This window comes from Mustela putorius, unplaced genomic scaffold, assembly GCF_011764305.1.
Source record: "Mustela putorius furo isolate JIRA1106 unplaced genomic scaffold, ASM1176430v1.1 tig00003867_pilon_pilon_pilon, whole genome shotgun sequence".
NCBI lineage: Eukaryota > Metazoa > Chordata > Mammalia > Carnivora > Mustelidae > Mustela > Mustela putorius.
Window position 1 is genome coordinate 32,463,068 of NW_025422019.1, and position 19,592 is coordinate 32,482,659.

At 33.7% G+C, this 19,592-nt stretch overlaps 1 protein-coding gene across 1 annotated transcript in view; it reads right to left on the bottom strand.

Moving 5' to 3' along the window:
• The window catches only part of ZNF804A (zinc finger protein 804A), a 284,329-nt gene that overhangs the window by 41,649 nt on the left and 223,088 nt on the right, over positions 1-19,592 (bottom strand). Inside the window, exon 2 of the mRNA XM_004757844.3 lies at positions 14,241-14,384. Coding sequence (XP_004757901.2) covers positions 14,241-14,384 — 144 coding nt within the window. The remainder of the gene's footprint in view (positions 1-14,240; positions 14,385-19,592) is intronic.

Here is a 19,592-nt window from a genome sequence, read left to right on the forward strand (position 1 = left end):
CACTATATTACTTTCAATTTTGTGGTCAACCTAAAACCTCTCTAAGAAATAAAGTCTGAAAAATTATAATTTTCAGGAAAAGTGAAAAAGATATGTTCAAAAAGTTTGTCTCTAATCTTCCTGCTAATCATTTTTACTTTATAAAGAAACAATGAAACCACCAATATTAATTATAACACAGATAATAGTGAACTAAATATAAACCAAAAAATATAACCAGGTGGAATTAAAACCCTCTTTTGCAAGCAGATATACGAGACAAGAATTTTAGGTTTGCATATTGTTTGTATCCTGAGAAACACAATATAAGGAACACAAGGTGGAGAAAAAGAAGTCATAGGGCAACTTTCCTCTTCCATCGTTTCTCAACTTCTCTTATTCAGTCCACATAGCCTTTTGATCAACAAAGAACTGTACATTAACTTTGTCTCACTCTGACTCTCTAACTACTGACACAACATGTGGTCTGGAGTCACTAAAATTACTGAACAAAGATTTGTGCTTTAGGAACACTTGTTCCACTAAGCAACTAGAATATGATGGAAAGTCAAGAGAAAATGCCTTTACATGTCAAACATTAATATTCTTTGTTGTATAATCTTATTTGGAAAAAAAAAGCTCATATTTTTGTGGAAATATTGTTTTGATTTTCAGAATTAATACTAAAAAAATAAGTTTTGATGAATAGAAGTAAGGAAATTTCTGCAGAGGATGACCTTCAGAAAGTTCAATCATAATCAGTCAAATAGTTTTTATTCCTCATTGTCATTTCTTCTGTTATTTCCACAATTAGAGCAAGATTTTCAACTGTTAGCAGTTTGGGTTACCCTAGAAGTGTTTATTTCAAGTCATTTTTCATTAAAAAAAAAATGCAATATGACTAAGATCTTGTCAAAGTCATACCAATTTCTATTTTTGATTTTGCGAGCTTTTAGATAACCAAAAAGGATGCTACTCTCTATAACAATGTATATTGTTAATCCTGGGTAAAGTTACATCTTTGCAGATTATCAGTATATGTAGAATCTAGATAGAACTAATAAATAAGAAAAAAAAATCCCATTCATTCAGTTTCAATACCTAGATTCTGGTTAAAAGAACATGGCAGCGGGGAGAGAACAGAGGAAAATGCCTTTGAAATTAAAGAAAGTGAACTCTTTTTCTGAAAATTAAAATAAACCCAAGAAAAAAGAATAACAATTGGCGGTTCCCTACAGAGGACAATGACTTATAGACATCAGGAATAATATGTTAAATAGACATAACAGAACTCAATCAATTTGCTGGATATCTTTACATCATTTTTTGTTTCAGTTTACGAACTAACTTGACATGGTTTGGAATAAAAGCTGTTCCTTGAAACCTCAGAAGGAAAAGGTGGAGATATTCAAATTGTGCTTTAACTAAGCCAGAGTGAGGTATCTTTGGTAGTTAAAACTGCAAATATAAACTTAAAATAAATATTTAGAATACTTATAATTGAACAAAAATGGCTTCTGGCACTCTAGGGAAGGCTGGACTAAAAAAATCTAAAACTGCACTAAAACCTCTAAAATCTCTATACTTTTAGTCTCTCTCTTACTGCTGGTATATTCTCTAGCACCATTCAGTTTTAAGAAGCATTTGCTTCTAAGTAGCAGAAACGGAACTCCCTTTCTTTTGTACATTCCTACTTAAGCCTCCTATTGTCAGGCATTTGTCCCCAACCACTTTGCAAAACCTCTTTCGTTAACTTGTCCAAATTCAAAATCAAGTATTTCTCTCTCTGTGACTCAATTGTTCACCGCTGCTCCTTGACTATCTTGGTTTCCTTTATCTTCCCAGACACACTTGTTCAAGCCCCATACCCAGATCCTTTTCATTTTCCCAACTTCTAAATGTATACTAAGGGTTCGTTTCTTCTCTATATCCACTTACTCCCTGGATAACCATCAGCTTTATGGTTAACTCCATGGGTAAGCTGTATCTAGTTGCATAATCACCATTTTTTTCTTAATATTTTATTTATTTATTTGACACAGAGAAAGAGATCACAAGTAGGCAGAGAGGCAGGCGGGGGAGGGGGGAAGCAGGCTCCCCACTGAGCAGAGACCCCAATGTGGGGCTCAATCCCAGGACCCTGAGACCATGACCTGAGCTGAAGGCAGCGGCTTTAATCCACTAAGCCACCCAGGCGCCCTCATAATCACCATTTCTATTTAGATCCTTCATAGACATCGCAGACATGACATAGCCTCAAACGCCTCATTCTCATCCCACAAACATTTGTTTTTGTCAGTTTTCTTCAGCACCCAAAATCTGATTCAACAGATCTGTTGACATTTCCATGCCATTCAAATATTCAGATTTTCACTACTTTTCACTGTCGATACCATTATTCCCTAAATCAAGCAAATGTCATCTGTATCCTGAATGTAGCATTAACCTCCCACTGGTCTCCTTTCTGCCATTTTTACTTCCCTCCTCCTAATCTATTCTCCACATAACCACCAGAGTGATTTTTTTTCCCCCAAAACAGCAAATCACATGATCTTACTTTCCAGATGGAAATCTTTTAATTATCTTACAGCCTTTAAACTAAATCCTATAATCTTTATTACGGCCTACAAAAATCTACCTGATTTGGACCCAAATTTCTTTTCGTAATTCATCTCTTAAACATTTCCATTAGCCTATGCTTCTTGCTAGTCTCATTGGCTTCCTCTTGTTTTTGAAAGAATCTAATTACAATCCTACCCCTGCATATTTTAGGAAGTATTCCTACAGATATCTTTATCACTTGTTTGCTCACTTTAAATTCTTGTTTAATCACCACCTCATCAGAGAGGTCTTAGCTCATTTCCTTATCTAAAATAACAGGTATCATTTACTACTATCTTTTTATTTTTCCTCCAAGTTGTAAGTATCTAAATTTAAATGTTGAGTTGTTAGTTTGCTTCTTGATTCACCAAAATTAAGTTCTATGAAAACAATATCTTTTTTTTTCCACTATTACTCACCTAGATTGGGTCCTTATGTGTATATGTGGGTGTATACACATTTGTTGACTAAATGTGTGTGTGATCTGTGTATGTGTACCTATATAGGCATGTGTGCAAGTGTACACACATACATATAAATATATATATGGAGAGAGAATTCTACCTGGTTCTTTCTCTTTTTCTTCATTGTGTGTGTGTGTGTGTGTATGTGTGATTTTGACATCTCTCTTTTCTTTTCTAGTTTGCTCAATGGGCTTTGGAGAGATGAAATGAGTCAGAAGATGAGAATACACAAATAGGAAGTTTATATTTCCTATTTCGTTCATCGTAATAAGATTTAGTCATTTTAGTAAATATATTTCTTGTATTAAAACTATGCATTAGAAAGGATCAACTATTTATAATAGCTAAGACATGGAAATAACCTGTGTCTATTGGTAGACAAATGGGTAAAGAATATGCCATGGAAAATTACTCAGCAATAAAAAGGAAAGAAATTCTGGCATTTGCAACAACGTGGATGGGCATTCGGGGCATTATGCTAAGTGAATGAAGTCAGACAGAGAAGGACAAATACTTATATGGGATCTTTAAAAAAAATGAACTCATAGAAACAAAACATTGGTAGCTGCTATGGGCAGAGGGTAAAAGTAGAGAAAATTGCTGAAAGTGGTCAAAAGGTACAATAGGATATAAATAAGCTCTGGGTAATGTGCAGCATGGTAACTGTTATTAACAATACTGCATTGTATATTTGAAAGTTGTTAAGAGAGCAGATCTTAAAAGTTTTCATCAGAAGGAAAAAAATGGTAACTACATGAAGTAATGGATATTAACTAAACTTATTGTGCTAGTTATTTGATAATATCCACATTAATTATGTTATACACTTTAAAAAAGGAAGAACATATTAAAGATACTGTTCATGTCCATCTTTCTTGAATACATTCATAATCTGAGCCATTTCTGATAAAATCATTGCATAGTTCCTTTTTTTCCTGAGAGTTCTCTTTATAATTTCAAGAAATGAATATAATTACAATAAATGTATTACATATATGTATTGTATTTACCATAAAATAACATCTTCTGTAAAGACATGAAGTATCTTTTTTCTCTTTAAGTCCCCAGTGACAGTCTTACTATTATTATTTTTACATGAAGGAGACAATTCCCTTAATGTTTGCTCAGCATGAAATTACAAAAGCTCAGCTTCAAGAGGAAGTTTCCTGAATTATGTAGCACAGTTTTCACTACACTGGTGCTTTTGTGATATAATACACTATTGATCTGACAGACATTGGACATACCATGAGGGAAGAACATTGTATGAATTCACAGTGAATTTTTCTTCAGGTACTAGGAAAGCCTATAATGCAGATGTTAATGTCAGTCATTTCTGCATTCGAAATTATAATGAGGAATTTCTAGGACATGGAAATAGTCAAAAGGGGATATTTTCAGTGAAGTAGCAATCTTTGTGGAAGAAACCCTCTAGGAATAGTCTGAAACTACAAGAGTGGTCATCTCTGTGTGTCTATTGACTAGACAACTCTAGAATTTAGTAAATTAAGTTGTAGAAAATGGAGACTAAGGCAAATTATTATTGTCCATTGCAACGCAAATATATTTTGCCCAATAGAGACATGATTGATTTTGTGCTTCACAAAAGATGACCCCAAATATTATATTTTATTGTCCCACAGGGTATAAATCAATTTTGATGTATTAAAATATTATCAGCATTCCTGACTGATTATATAGTACATATCTATATCTGTATCTCTAGATATCTACATACATAGCAGGCATATATAGATAAAGATACAAGTGAAAACTATATAGTTGTCCTTTGAATAATCCTTTTAACAAGTCTCATGGTCTTATTGCTTTCCTAATTAAGGAGCTGAATAAAACGTTTGAGCATGTCATTTTATATTTTACGAAGGAAATGATTTTACCTTTTGAGAAGAAAAAAGGTAACATATACCATACATATATACACATATATGTGCATGTGTTAATTTGTGTGTGACACTTCCAAAATAAAATTTTTATAATTTTGTTTGCTAAATTCCTTTATTTTACTCTATAAAAACATTGTGGCCAAAGATAAGCTAAATAAATAGTGTATGGTACTTTCTTTGAAATATTTGTCTTGAAACTTTTTTTAAAATGCCATATTTTTTTTTCTTTATCTTCCCCCTATGTGAATCCATTTGGATTGTAACATTGATAAGAACATTTTTTATGGACTCAGGGCAAAAAGAGCTTGTAGCTCACAGCAATATTTGGGGTGCAAATGAAATTGGGGTGAACATCTAGTATATCTTTTTTTTCTAATCAAATATGTCACTTAAACTTTTAGCATACATCTTTGTTGATAAAAGACAACACAGTGACATACTTTTTACTTTAAAAAACTCCACTAATCTGCTGAGAAAAGCAGTTGTTAGTATTGTGGAGAGGATTTTGTCAGCAGATTTTGTGACATGAATCTTGCTTCCTTGGTTGGAAACATCATGCTGATGATTCGAACTTTACCTTTGATTGTACTGAGGTATATCAATAAAGAGACGTCAACTGTTTTCCCATTAATATCCCTGTTTATCTTACAAATAAAAATGATTGTCCTCAATTGAGTATACAGGCAGCATTTTCCAAATTGTTATGAATACACTGAGGTCAAATCTGAGCAGGAGAAAGGGTGTGGGAATGAGCCAAATTATACCAGAATTTCCTAAAGATTAAAATCTGTATGAAGAAAATAATTTTAGGGTAAATATATTTTTTGACAGATTTTTTAATTGAATGTATTTTACATGTGTTATAGTGCTTACTGGATCCAATGTATTTAGTTAAGCAAGTAATTGAATAAAAAGTAACATTAAATAACAATGACTATGGTTCTCCCACAAAAACAAAAACAGACACAGACATATGTACTTGTATGTGTACACCTTTAGTATATATTGATACTTAATATCTATGTCTTTATTCAAATGTAAAATATATATGCACATTAACACATATCTTTAATACATAGTACCTAGGATAGAAACATACAAAATTAAATTTATATCAAATATTATTTCTATTTTAGTAATTAAATCTTATGTCAAAAGAGTCAGGCCATATTGAAAGAAAGGTTTTATTTTTACCTTGATAAAAATAAAATTGTTTAATGAAATTTTGACATGTGTGATTATTTTGAAAATTATTTCTATGAAATTAGTATGTCAGGTCTCAATTGGATTGCTAGATACTTTATAAACCAAAATATGTTGACATATTACCTATGCTTCATACTCATTTTCTAGATTTTGCAAGATTGGAAATTAAGAATCTGAAGCAAATGTGGGAGCAATTAAATTAACAGAATTTACAATATCAAAGGAATATAAATCCAACAATAGAGAATGGTTAAGTTAAAAACAAATATTTGATGGGATATTGTGAATCCCTTAAAACAACTATTATGAAAATTCTGTATAAATGGAAAAATACTATTGACAAAATCAAACTGAATGCTGTAGAATACAAAATGGTATCTATCTAGGTGTGCCTGGGTGGCTCAGTGGGTTAAAGCCTCTGCCTCGAGCTCAGATCAGGATCCCAGGGTCCCCAGGTCTTGGGATCAAGCCCTGCATTGGGCTCTCTGCTCAGCAGGGAGCCTGCTTCCTCCTCTTTCTCTGGTTGCCTCTCTGCCTACTTGTGATCTGTGTCTGTCAAATAAATAAATACATAAATAAAATCTTTTAAAAAATGGTATCTATCTAAATGTATTCATTCATGTGAGGAAAATTAGAGAAAAATCAATTTATTATTAGGTGGGGTTTCTCTTTCATATCACAAAATGGTCATATATATAGATGCATTTTTAATGAAATAAAAGTGAAAAGGAGTAAGAAGTCATGCAAATATAAATAGCTTTAACATTTAGTCTGAACAAAAAGAATTCTATGAGAACAAATGGATTTATAAGGAGGAACTGAGGGTAAATACTCTGTTTTCTCTTTATATTCTATGTTTTCTGCCACTTTTTCCTTCTTGCCATAGTTCTCTGATAAAAACAAACAACAATCACAAAAATCCCTGAGTTCTCAGTGCCTGAAACAGTGGTTTCTTTTTGTAGGCAGCTGTTAGTACTTGCAAGAAACTCTGGACTCCATCATTCCAACACAGTGCTGTTCAAATACAGGTTCAGGTTAAATTCTTGAATGTTTGTACACCTCACTGTGGAATTAGGTACTTATTCTCAGAATACACACCGAACAAACAGAAGAAACAGATTATCACCTGAGCAAAGGATGTGATAGGGCAAGTTGCTTTAGTGAAGCTAGGGGGAGAGTCAACCATATACTGAAAATGGGTTCTGCACAGGTTCTCCAAGGAATGTATATATAGTACATCTCCTATGTGTTTGATTTTCAACAACTGGGCTGAATATGGAGATGAAAGTTATGAGGGGTGGAGGTTGCAGAGAATTGATAGGCAGTTTTGTTTGAAATTCTGCTCTACTTCTCAGGGCAATTTCATCATTAATTTAATATATTACCTCTCATAATGTAATGCTAAATATGGTATCTGCATATATTCCATGCTACATTCAATGCAGAATTATCTTAAATAGCATCAACTATTTTTAAATTGTCCTTGGACATTTTTTTACACATTAGGAAATAGATTTTGAATACTATTAATTACAGCCCAGAAGATGGGGCAAAGCCACAGTGACACATGCAGCACAGAACAGGAAGGTGTTTTTAAAAAGTATAAATTGGGATGCTTGGGTGGCTCAGTTGGTTAAGCATCTGCCTTTGGCTCAGGTTGTGACCCTAGGACTCTGAGATCTCAGGGTTCTGGGATCAAGTCCTGACATCAGGTTCCTTTCCCAGCAGGGAGCCTGCTTCTCCCTCTGCCTGCAACTTCCTCTGCTTGTGCTCTCACTCTCTCTGACAAATAAATAAAATTTTGTTTTAAAAGATTTACTTTTTTAAAAGAATAAAAGATATATAAATCTATAGAATATAAAATATATAACAAATCTCTAAACAAATTATTTGTGAAAACATATATTCTTGTAAAATGTATTTGTTAAAGTATCACTGTAAACATAGTACAATAAAATAAAATAATATAGTACAATAAAGGGAGATAATTTAATTGAAGCCACCGACCAAGTCATCATGTATCCTACAAGAAAAATACACTCCCAGGCATTAATAAATGATTATTACAATAAAAATAAAGATACACAGTAAAAGGAAAGATATGCCATGCTCAAGAACTAAAATAATCAATATTGGTAAAATGTACATAGCCACTCAAAGCAATCTTCAGATTCAATGCAATCCCTAAAAAAATTCCAATAATATTTTTCATATAACTAGAACAAATACCCCTAAAATTTCTATGGAACCACAAAAGACCCCCAAATAGCCAAAGCAATCTTAAAAAAGAACAAAGCTGGTGGTATCACGATCCTGGATTTCAAACTATACTACACAGCTATCTTATACAAAACAGTATGTTACTCTCACAAAAATAAACACATAAATCAATGAAACAGAAGAGAGAGCTCAGAAATAAACCCACGTTTATATGGTCAATTAATCTATAGGAAAGGGGGCAAGAATATATAAAGGAGAAAGAACAGTCTCTTCAATAAATGGTATTAGGAAAACTGAACAGCTGTGTGCAAAAGAATGAAACTGAACTGCTTGAAAAATAAATTAAAAATGTATTAAAGACTTAAATGTAAGACCTGAAACCATAACATTCCTAAAAGAAAACAGGCAGTAAACTCTTGGACATTGGCCTTAGAAATATATTTCTGGTTCTTTTTCCCCAGGCAAGGGAAATGAAAGCAAAAGCAAACAGATGGAACTATATGAAACAAAAGATGTTCAACAGATATATGGAAAGAATGTAAATTGGTGCAGCCACTATGGAAAACAGTATGGAGTTCTCTCAAAAAATTAAAAATGGAAATAACACAGGGTTCAGTAACCCCACTTCTGGGCATTTACCCAAAGGAAAAAAATACACTTATTTGAAAAAAACACATGTACCCCCATGTTCATAGCAGCATTATTTATAATAACCGAGATATGAAAGCAACCCAAGTGTCCACTGATGAATGAATGGATAAAGAAAATATGAGGTACCCATCTACACAATGGAATAATACTCAAGCATAAAAATAATGAAGTCTTGTCATTTGTGACAACATGGATGGACATGGAGGGTATTATGCTAAGTGAAATAAGTCAGACATAGAAAAATGCCCTATGGTTTCACTTATATGTGGAATCTAAAAGGAAAAGAAAACAAAACAGACACAGATTCATAAATGCAGAAAACAAACTGGTGGTTGCCAGAGGAGAGATGGGTAGGAAGAAAGGAGAAAAAAGTGAAAGGAATTAAGAGGTACAGACTTCCAGTTGTAAAATAAAGAGGCCACAGGGAGGATAAACATAGCACAGGGAATATAGTCAGTAATACTGTAACACTCTGTATGGTGACAGATGGTAACTATACTTACTGTATTGAGCATTTTGTACTATATCTATAATTGTCGAGTCCCCATGTTATACACATGAAACTAACATATATTGTATGCCAACTATATTTCTATTAAAATAAAGCAAACAAACAAATCAATAAAGATACTCCACCGTGGCTTAAAAAGTTTGCCTTATAGCTATTGTTGCAATTGTACTACAAAATGAAATTTTTAGAGGTAACAAGCACAGGAGGGATAAAGGAACGCTCTTTGTATTCATTTACAAAACATAATTGACAATTATAAAATGAAACTTTTGATATTAGATGCATTTCTCTACTATAATGTAGCTTTTTAACTCTTTTTTTTTCTCATAATTATATTTAGATAACATAGAGCACAAACATTAAAGTTGTAGTATTTTTCACACACCCTCAACATTGACTAACTCAAATGACTCAGTCACCAGCCTTCAACCTTACAGACAGTGGAGGATGGAAAGGAAATAGATTTGAACTTCACTGGGCAAGGTTTATGAAAATGGCATTGGCTGATACTAGAAATGATTATTTTATCCAGATGCTGCCTCAAACTCAACAATGGACCAAAACTACAGTTAAATTCTATTCAAGTTATGGCTTTGACTATGAAATGTCAAAACAATACAGTTCCATGGTTAGCTAGACATATACTTGTACTTTTCCTGGAGCAGGTACTTTTGGGCAGTGGGAAGGTGCTACAGGAGGAAATTGTATGACTTTCCATTCTTCTCATCCTTGAAATGACTAAACAAAATAGTAACAGTTACAAAGAGATTGAAGCACACACCAGAAGAAAAATCCCAAGGAAGGGGTTCAAAATGGATTGAATCATACATTATTTTACCTGTACCTTGTATTTTCCCATTAACCTTTAAATATTATTTTGCAGATTAAAATTTAGGTCCAAACATCAAGAAGTGATTCTTTTCTCAAGTATCAGGTTAGTGACAGAAGTTTCAGTTATTAGGAAATGTTCAAATTTGAGAATAAGTCTGTTCCATTTTTATAGCAATACAAGTCCCTGCAGGACCGGCAAATTCCAACAACCTGGCCTGACCATGACTTCCTCTAGAGCAGAACAAAACAGCACGCCATAAAGCACTGAATCTTGACTTGCTGGGGAAGGTCACTTCAGGGCCTTTTGGGAAATACTTCAGCCATACTGAAGCCACGAAAGTAAAAATCAAAGTGTTTGAGGGGCAGCGGCAATAAGGCAATCATTCCCTTTTCTATCTCTTCATAACACCAGTGTGACAAATCTCTTACAGTGAAAATAACTCTGAATTGCCCAAAGGCTGCCAGGTGAGAAGACAGACACAGTGTGGCTTTAGTTTAAGGGCAGATAAATAGGTCAAAGGGTTTAGAGGAAAACCTTTTCTTTTTACCAGATGCTGAGTTTCCCACTTAAAACAATTTTTAAAAATCTCAACGGCTAGAATTCAGAATGATAGAGTTCACTTGGAACTATTCTAATCATCTTTTTTTACTTAAGATTTATTTATTTATTTTAGAGAAAAGAGAGAATGAGAGAGAGAGAGAGAGAGAGAGAGAGTGCAAGAGCAGGGGAGAAGTACTGGGGGGCAGAAGGAGAAGGGGAAAGGGAATCTCAAGCAGACTCCCCACTAAGCACTGAACCCGACATCCAGGAGCCCCCAACCATCTTTTTTTAAAAACAGTATGATTGCCACACTTTTTTTACATTTGTTTCAGATGTACAGTAGAAAGATTCAAGAATTCTATATACTACTCAGTGGTTATCTGTCTTGAAACTGTGGCTCATTACGAGATCTTAAATGCATTTTGACTCTAGCCCTTTTATATTCATCTAGGAAGCCCTGATTGGGTGTCTACCTGTGCAAGATGCTGCATTAGATGCTGTGAGGAATGAAGACAAAAAGAGAATGGTCCTTGCCATTAAAAGGTCACAATCCAATGGCTTTCAAGTTTCAAAGTTAAAGAGAAAATATTCTAAAAATGAACCCTGAATTGTGAACTATTGTGATCACCTCTGTACACCCATGCCTCTTCCTTTTTCTAATTCTCTGTTAGCAAGTCTTGGCGATGAGAGCTTGAGAGAGATTTTGAAGTTACCCAAAGAACATGTGGATGAGAGAAATAGATTTTTCTTTGAAGCTTCGAGTTCAAATGCAACACAGAGTTTGTCATAACAGATTTGCAAAGATACATGAGGCAGGCACACTGCGCTTAGGTCACGATTACTTGGATACGTTTTAGACTTTATTAGCCTTTTTGAAGCAAAAATAGATCTTTATTGGAAGCCTAAATAAAAGCAGTCTCAAAGGCAAACTGTCAGTGTCCCAAACATTCTAGGAGAAAAGAAACTTTAGCAAGTAGTGATAACAAAATTAATTAAATATTGAGCTTTTACTATTTTTCAAGTACTCTGCTAAGTGTGGTCATGTGCATTCTCTCATTTATCCTCCCTAACAATGAATATTTGAGTTAATTGAACCTTGTGTATTTTACCCAAGTCAGGTAAGTGGTAGGGTTAGGACTCATTCCACCAATAACTCCTCCTCCCTTTCTCCCTGAATCTGGTGGCCCTTGGATATATGTGTATATATGTAGCGAATGAATATGTGTAGCAAATGAATATGTCAGATGTGTGGCCTCTTTGCTTTTTTCTAATTCCATTCAAGAAGTATCCAAATCACACGTGGGTTTTCCTACCTGAAAGTTCAGTGCTGGTAATATGGACATTGATTATACCAACTTTCTCAACTTTTCCATGTACTTAGCCACAACTCAGGATTATATTTTTAAGTATTTGGTCCAACCACAGTCAGACTAAAGACAGATTTTTTTTTCTTTTTGTATCTCAACTATAATATCTCAGGAGAAAATAAAATCTGAATTATCCTTCTTCAAATTTCATCCCTCTCTACTTCATGGTGCCAAGGTGTGACATCATGTAGTAGGAATATTGATAACAGTCGTAGGGTGAGGCTACTGCTCAGAAAAGGGGGATTGTATTTTTGGAAGACACTCTGAAAGATTTACCAGTATCTTATGGGAAAGGGATATAAATCTTAAATATTTTCAGCTGCTGAACATCAATTCATGCTAAATTAATCAGCTAAAACTGCTATCTATCAGACTCCATGACCATCCAGATAATGTATCCATCTCTAGGGCCTGATATCCCAAACCATTACTGGAAGTGACCCTCTGGATTTTCAAAATAATAGCCCAGTCCCAGCCTGAATTACCCTGACTGGGTCTTAACACTCTATGTGGTATCTTAACTCTATTAAGAATATGGAACTGGAAAGGCCCTCATAATGATTTATGAATCTGATCTTCCAGGCAATCTATGGTGGAATAAAGCATTCTTTGGCAAAAGATAGTAATAGCTGTAAGATAGTCGTAAAACACACACACACATGTTTCCAAATATCTAGTTTACACAATGAAACATATGTGTTATAACCTATCTTGTGCTTTTAGGTACTTAGGAAAAATCGAAGGAACAACTTTCTCAGATTTACCACATCAGGAGAAGCTTCTCCTGTGGTAAATCCTTTTATAGAATATATGTCACTAACTGTGAAATTAAATCAATACTATTGTCTGATGGATTTTAATAGGATATATGAATGTGTGTATATATATTCATATTTTGTATTTTTATGTAATAAAATGAACAATATTTCCATCAGAAATTTTCCCTTACCTAGTGTGCAAGTAGATCTGCAAGAAGAAAGGCAAGGGTAAATCATCAAGATCTGTATGCCTTAATTAGTGATGAATATAAATTAAGGCTCATGTTCTCATGTCCTCCTCAAGCACAGTTTTGTTGGTGTAAAAGAATGGAAGGATTGACAGCAAAAGAAGATACATAGGGTTGATTCATAATCAACCTCAGCATAATCATTTTCCTCTATTCTTTCTTATGCCAAATAACTCTAATGTTAATGGAAAGTTAGGGCAAATTCATGGGCTAAAATATACCTTTTATTAATACCAAAGTGATATGTAGATGATATTTGTAAGTAATGGCTAAGAAAACATAAGTTAGTGATAACTATTATACTGTATCATATCAAGCTAAATAATCAATGTTAAGACTTTGCTCTGATGAATGTAAACCATACGAGAAAATGGAATCTGTATTATTAACTTCACTTCAGACATCACTGTTGTAAACTTGTCTTTACACAGAGCTTTGAAAAAAATCAATCTTGGATTTATAATTGATAGCAAAATGAAAATATTAAAGTAGACTATATCATACACATATTAAGTGCTTACTTAACCAATAACTATGGATGATTTTTACCATATTAAATTAGCTTTTTTTCATATTTTTATGGGGGTTTAAATGGAAAATGGTTTCTGTAAAGAATTATAAGTTCATTCACATTTGATAAATTTCAATAGTTGCTTAAAACATTTAAAATTAATAAATAATTTTTGAGTTACCTCCAATCACTGAAAAGGTAACTGACTGGTATTTCTTTGTGTTAGTTATTTATATAAGACTTTACTTCTAGAGCTTTTAAAAAAAAAAAAAAGAAAAACCAAAAAACTGTCTTTTGCTCTAAATCATTAAATTATCATCCCCAAATGGCATCTTTAAAAATTGCGTAACAAAACATAAAAATATTGTATTTATATATATAGTTTATACAATGTAAATTATTACAAAGGTTTAGAAATATCAGGGTTTTTTTGACACCTCTTTCTTACCTGTTTGTGAGCGTGGTCATATGAATTAATGTGATTGTCAAACTCTTGATGCTTATAGTACTGCTTGTCACAGAGTTCGCAATAAAAATTGGCCTTCAGATCTTCCAACGCTTTTGCTATGCTGTTCTCTTTCTCAGCATAATCCTAAAAAATAAAATTGCAAGGAAGGCAGCAATTAGTTCTTCCCTTGTTGACTTTGTTCTGACAATTGTCAATTTCAGCATAATAATTAGAGTTAAAATATAATGAAGAAAAATAAAGCAAATTCCAGAAAACTGAATCAGAAAAAATTATGAACTTTAAATTATGAAATTTAAAAATTTCTCTTTTTAAAGGAGAAATTATTCTCCTTTAACGAGGAGAATAAGATTAACTGAAGAAGCCAAGATAAATGGCAGGAAGAACAGCAAAAACATGGAGAAGCTAACCAAACAAGGAAAGAGAAGCCCTTCCTTAAACAAGTTCCTGAGCCCTGTTGGCAAAGAAAAAAACAATAATCATATAGTTATGTTGATTCAGCTGCTGATTTCTGGCAATGGCTTAGTTAACATAAACTTGTAAATTCTGAACATCTAGACTATGTCCTGCATGAAGAAGCCCGGATTGGTGCACAAACATTCAAGTTTCGTATTTTTGTTTGCTAGTTTCTTTAAATATCTGGGGAGTAATTTATTCATCTCAACTAGATTTCATTTGACTAATGTTTTCGTCTTGACCCATATCATTTTAAGTTGAATTTTTAAGAACTCTCTACATCTTTAGAAAATGAGATTCTTTTCTGCAAGTTATTTAACTAAACTGAAAAGGACTAAACTGTATATAAGCAGATTGCTTTCATCATGCCCATAGTAAATAAAGACAGCTATATAATCAAACCCCTGAAAAAATGAAAAATGTAGTCAGTTAGCATTAGCTTTCATTTACAAGACATAAAATAGCAAAATGTTTGTGGCTTTTAGGTTTTCTTAAATTTAAATTTACTTTCTGTGTCATGGTTCCTTTAATGTTAATGTTGTTAGACATAAATAAATTCTACATATTGAAACATTGTTCAGGTCTTTTGTTGAAGTGCTGATATGAAGACTGAATTTCAGTTGCTACCACAGAATATATTATGTTTCTAACTTACAGATTCTAGATTCCTTTAAAATTCAAATTAACTACATATTCAGGCCTCTAATGTGTTACTGTAAGAAATTAACACTCTCAGGCACTGGGATATGGAGATGAGATGACACAGTCCTCTCTATGTCAATGGCAATTATCCTCTCTCTAAATACAGCAGCTAAAAAGGACTCATAGTTTGAATGTTTAAATTGCTTCCACAAAATATAAATGTGGTTCACTAATTATAATCTAATGAATAAGACTTTCCTTACTTTATTGTACTGTATATTGATGCACATATTACATACCATATAATTCATCATATTTGTATGTATACCTTATAATATACATTATAGTAACTGATAAATATGCTTGCCATAATCTAAAATTACATAATCCAGTTTCTTACTGTAAAGACAATGATCCATTTTTCTATTAGTTTTATCAACTGCACGAAGTGGTAAGCTACAAAATCTTTCAAATCATTTACACATGACTTATCAATTCAATATTTAATTTACCATTTCTCAGCAGATATGTGAAATATTTCTTTTATTCTTTTTGATCCCTTCCAGTATGTTGTTTTAAAAAAGTTTGTTTAGTGGTGTCTGGATGGCTCAGTGGGTTAAGCCTCTGCCTTTGGCTTAGGTCATGATCTCAGGGTCCTGGGATCAATCTCCGCATCCGGCTCTCTGCTCAGTGGAGAGCCTGCTTCTGCCTGTCTCTCTGCCTACTTGTAATCTCTCTCTGTCAAATAAATAAATAAAATCTTAAAAAAAAAAAAAACTTGTTTAAAAAGATGAAAATGAGGTATATATATAACTAAACTCGTTACTGAATTTTTATAAAATCTTTAAAATAATACTTTGTGGATTAGCAAATTAAAATGAAACAAAAATTAAGTACTATGATTTCATGGCTAAAGTGTGTGAAGGAGAGATAAAATTCCAATCAATATGAGTTATATTATAATGGCAATAGTTTTTGGCTCAAAGCTGAATTAGCTCTCAAAATAATATTCTTGAACAGCAATTTCTTTGTAAACTAGTGATTTTCTCCATTAATTATAATTATAGTTAAGCTACTTCCTCTCTCAAAATATTTCATTATTTCTTATTATTGTGTAGGTTTATTTTTTCTTTCTAAGACTGATATTCCCTCAGAGAAGCAATAATTGTTTCTTACATATTCTTTCCACAAAAATGGGAGAATTTTTGAGTAAAGCAAACTGAAATTTGTAGGTAAATTGCATTCTTCCAAAATATTAGCCTTAGCCTAGATTTGAAGAGAAAAACAAATCTAAAAAGAATAGTGAACATTTACTCAGTGCTTGTTTAGGATCAGTCACTGATTAAGAGTGTGCATGTATTAACTCACTTAATCCCGATTAAATTTATAGAGATGTGTATTATAAACATTTTCTCAATATAGGTGAAAGTACCAAAGTATAGGAAAGTTAAATAATTAGCTCAAGGATGTACAATGAATAAATGTGCAGCCCATATTTGAACCAAAGTAATCTTGTTCACAGCATTTATTATGTTCAAATTTTTAAGCACATAAAAAAAAAAAAGCAGAAATAGTGGGGCTCCTGGGTGGCTCAGTGGGTTAAGCATCTGGCTTCCCCTCAGGTCATGATCCCAGGATCCTGGGATCGAGTCCCACATTGGGCTCCTTGCTCAGTGTGGAGCCTGCTTCTCCCTTTTTCTCTGCCTGTAGCTCTGCCTACTTGTGCTCTCTCTCTCTCTCTGACAAATTAAAAAAAAAAAAAAAAGGAGAAATAGTGTAATAACCCACACATAACCATCAGCCAGATTCAACAGTCAATCAACTCAGGGTTGACCTCGTTTCAACTATCCTATCTCCTTCCATTTACCCTTTCCTGTGCTCCAGATAATTTTAAAGGAAATCCTCAAATTCATCTAATGTTAATTGTAAATCTTTCAGAATGTATCTCTAAAATAGGACTTTTTAGACATATCATCACAAAACCAATATCAGATCTAAAGAAAAAAAAAATGAAGAAAGCACAATCATTCCTTACTATCATTGAATATACAGTGTGTTCAAGTAACTACAATCATCTAATAGTTTGAAGTAAAGTGGATTTATTTTCTTTTGAAATTCGAAGGTTGTATGCTTTTTTTAAAAGTATATTTCAAATAAAGCTCATACATTCCTGTGATCTGATGTTTCTCAGTCTCTTTTATTTTGTCTTCCTTCTCTTAGTTTTGTTATGCGTTATAATTTATTTTTCAGAAAAACTTCTAAATTATACTTCACAATTTGAAGACATATTGGGAATTATAGAAATATTACAAGAATATTATAATAAACTCTTTTTAAAAAAGATTTTGGGGGTGTCTGGGTGGCTCAATCATTAAGCATCTGCCCTTGGCTCAGGTTATGATCCCAGGGTCCTGGGTTCATTTTCCGTATTAGAGTCCCTGCTCCATGGGGAGCCTGTTTCTCCTTTTCCTTCTGCCAGGTGCTCCGCCTTCTTGTATTCTCTCTGTCAAATAAATAAATAAAATCTTTTCTAGAAAAAGATTGCACTTTTTCTAGAAAAGATTTTATTTATTTATTTTTTAGAGAGAAAGAGCTAGGGGAGGGAGAGGGACAGGTAGACTTCAAGCTGGGCTCAATCCCACAACCCTGAGATCATGACCTGATCTGAAATCAAGATTCAGAACTTAACTGAATGAGCCACCCAGGCACCCCAATAATAAACTCTTATATGACCTTCACTTAATTAAAATTGTTGTTAATATTTTGACATGTTTATTCTATCATCTATTTATCATCTATCATCTTCTAAGATGTTAAAAAAATATAGCATAGTTGAAGCTAATTTTGTAACAAATTACACAGTAAGGAACATTTGTTACATTAGAACTTTCAATTTGAAACAAACTACAGTAAAGATTTAGGGCTGTATTCTAGAAAATGTTAGAGACTAGAAGAATTGGTTGTTTGTAGGTGCATCATAAGGGAAAGGAATCATAGGTATTGTCACTGATCATACATTCTTTTCAAATGTATGTAGACAAAATCAGCCTCTATTAGGTGACATGCTTCAATGCCCCATGGCCCTTCTCCTTCATTGTGAATGATACTGAAGGAGCACTGGCTGAGCTTATAAAGCACAATGACATATTCAACACAACCATTCCACTGCAGAAGGTAATAAATATATTTGAGTGAGATGAAAAAAGGGCACAGTGGTTTAAGTAAACTCAACTTCAAATTTTCCCCTTCTTTCTGGCAAACCCACTCTATTCAAGAAAGTACCCAATTTCTGTAATGTCCCACTGAAAGTGATGGAGGAACTAGTTTCTTGTAGCTAGTCAGGTCATCCAAATCCATCCCATTTTAGATATTTCTAAAAATAGTGAAGGTTGAATCCTTACTTTCAGGAAAGTAGCATGTAATTCCAAAGCTAGAACGTCAAGAATGTTTCAATAGGCAACCTTAACAATTGCACAGTGTAATACTTTTTGCAGATCGGCAAACTGAAATAATGAAGTTAGTGGTTTATCAACAGGCCCAGGGCCTTTCCATCAACCATTTATTAAAAAATGAATAGTACCAATGTACCAATAGTACTTTTTTTTAAAAAGATTTTATTTATTTATTTGACAGAGAGAGATCACAGTAGACAGAGAGGCAGGCAGAGAGAGAGAGAGGGAAGCAGGCTCCCTGCTGAGCAGAGAGCCCGATGCGGGACTCGATCCCAGGACCCTGAGATCATGACCTGAGCCGAAGGCAGCGGCTTAACCCACTGAGCCACCCAGGCGCCCATTATAGTACTTTTTTTTTTTTTTTTAAAGATTTTATTTATTTATTTGTCAGAAAGAGAGAGGGAGAGAGAGTGAGCGAGTGAGCACAGGCAGGCAGATTGGCAGGCAGAGGCAGAGGGAGAAGCAGGCTCCCCGCCGAGCAAGGAGCCAGATGTGGGACTTGATTCCAAGACGCTGGGATCATGACCTGAGCTGAAGACAGCTGCTTGACCAGGCATCCGCCAATAGTACTTTGAAGGGAGAAAAGTTATTTCCCAAAAGGACACATTTCATGGTGGCTTCAGCATAACATTTGGTGTCAAATAATATTCAGCCTCTTCTGAAAGGCATCCATAACTTGGTACAGTCAAGCAGTCTTCTCCAAGGAATGTGAGCTCCGTGAGGGCAGGGATTTGTAGCTGTTGCATTCATTTCTCTTTCTCCAATGTTTTTTTCGGAGCCAAGC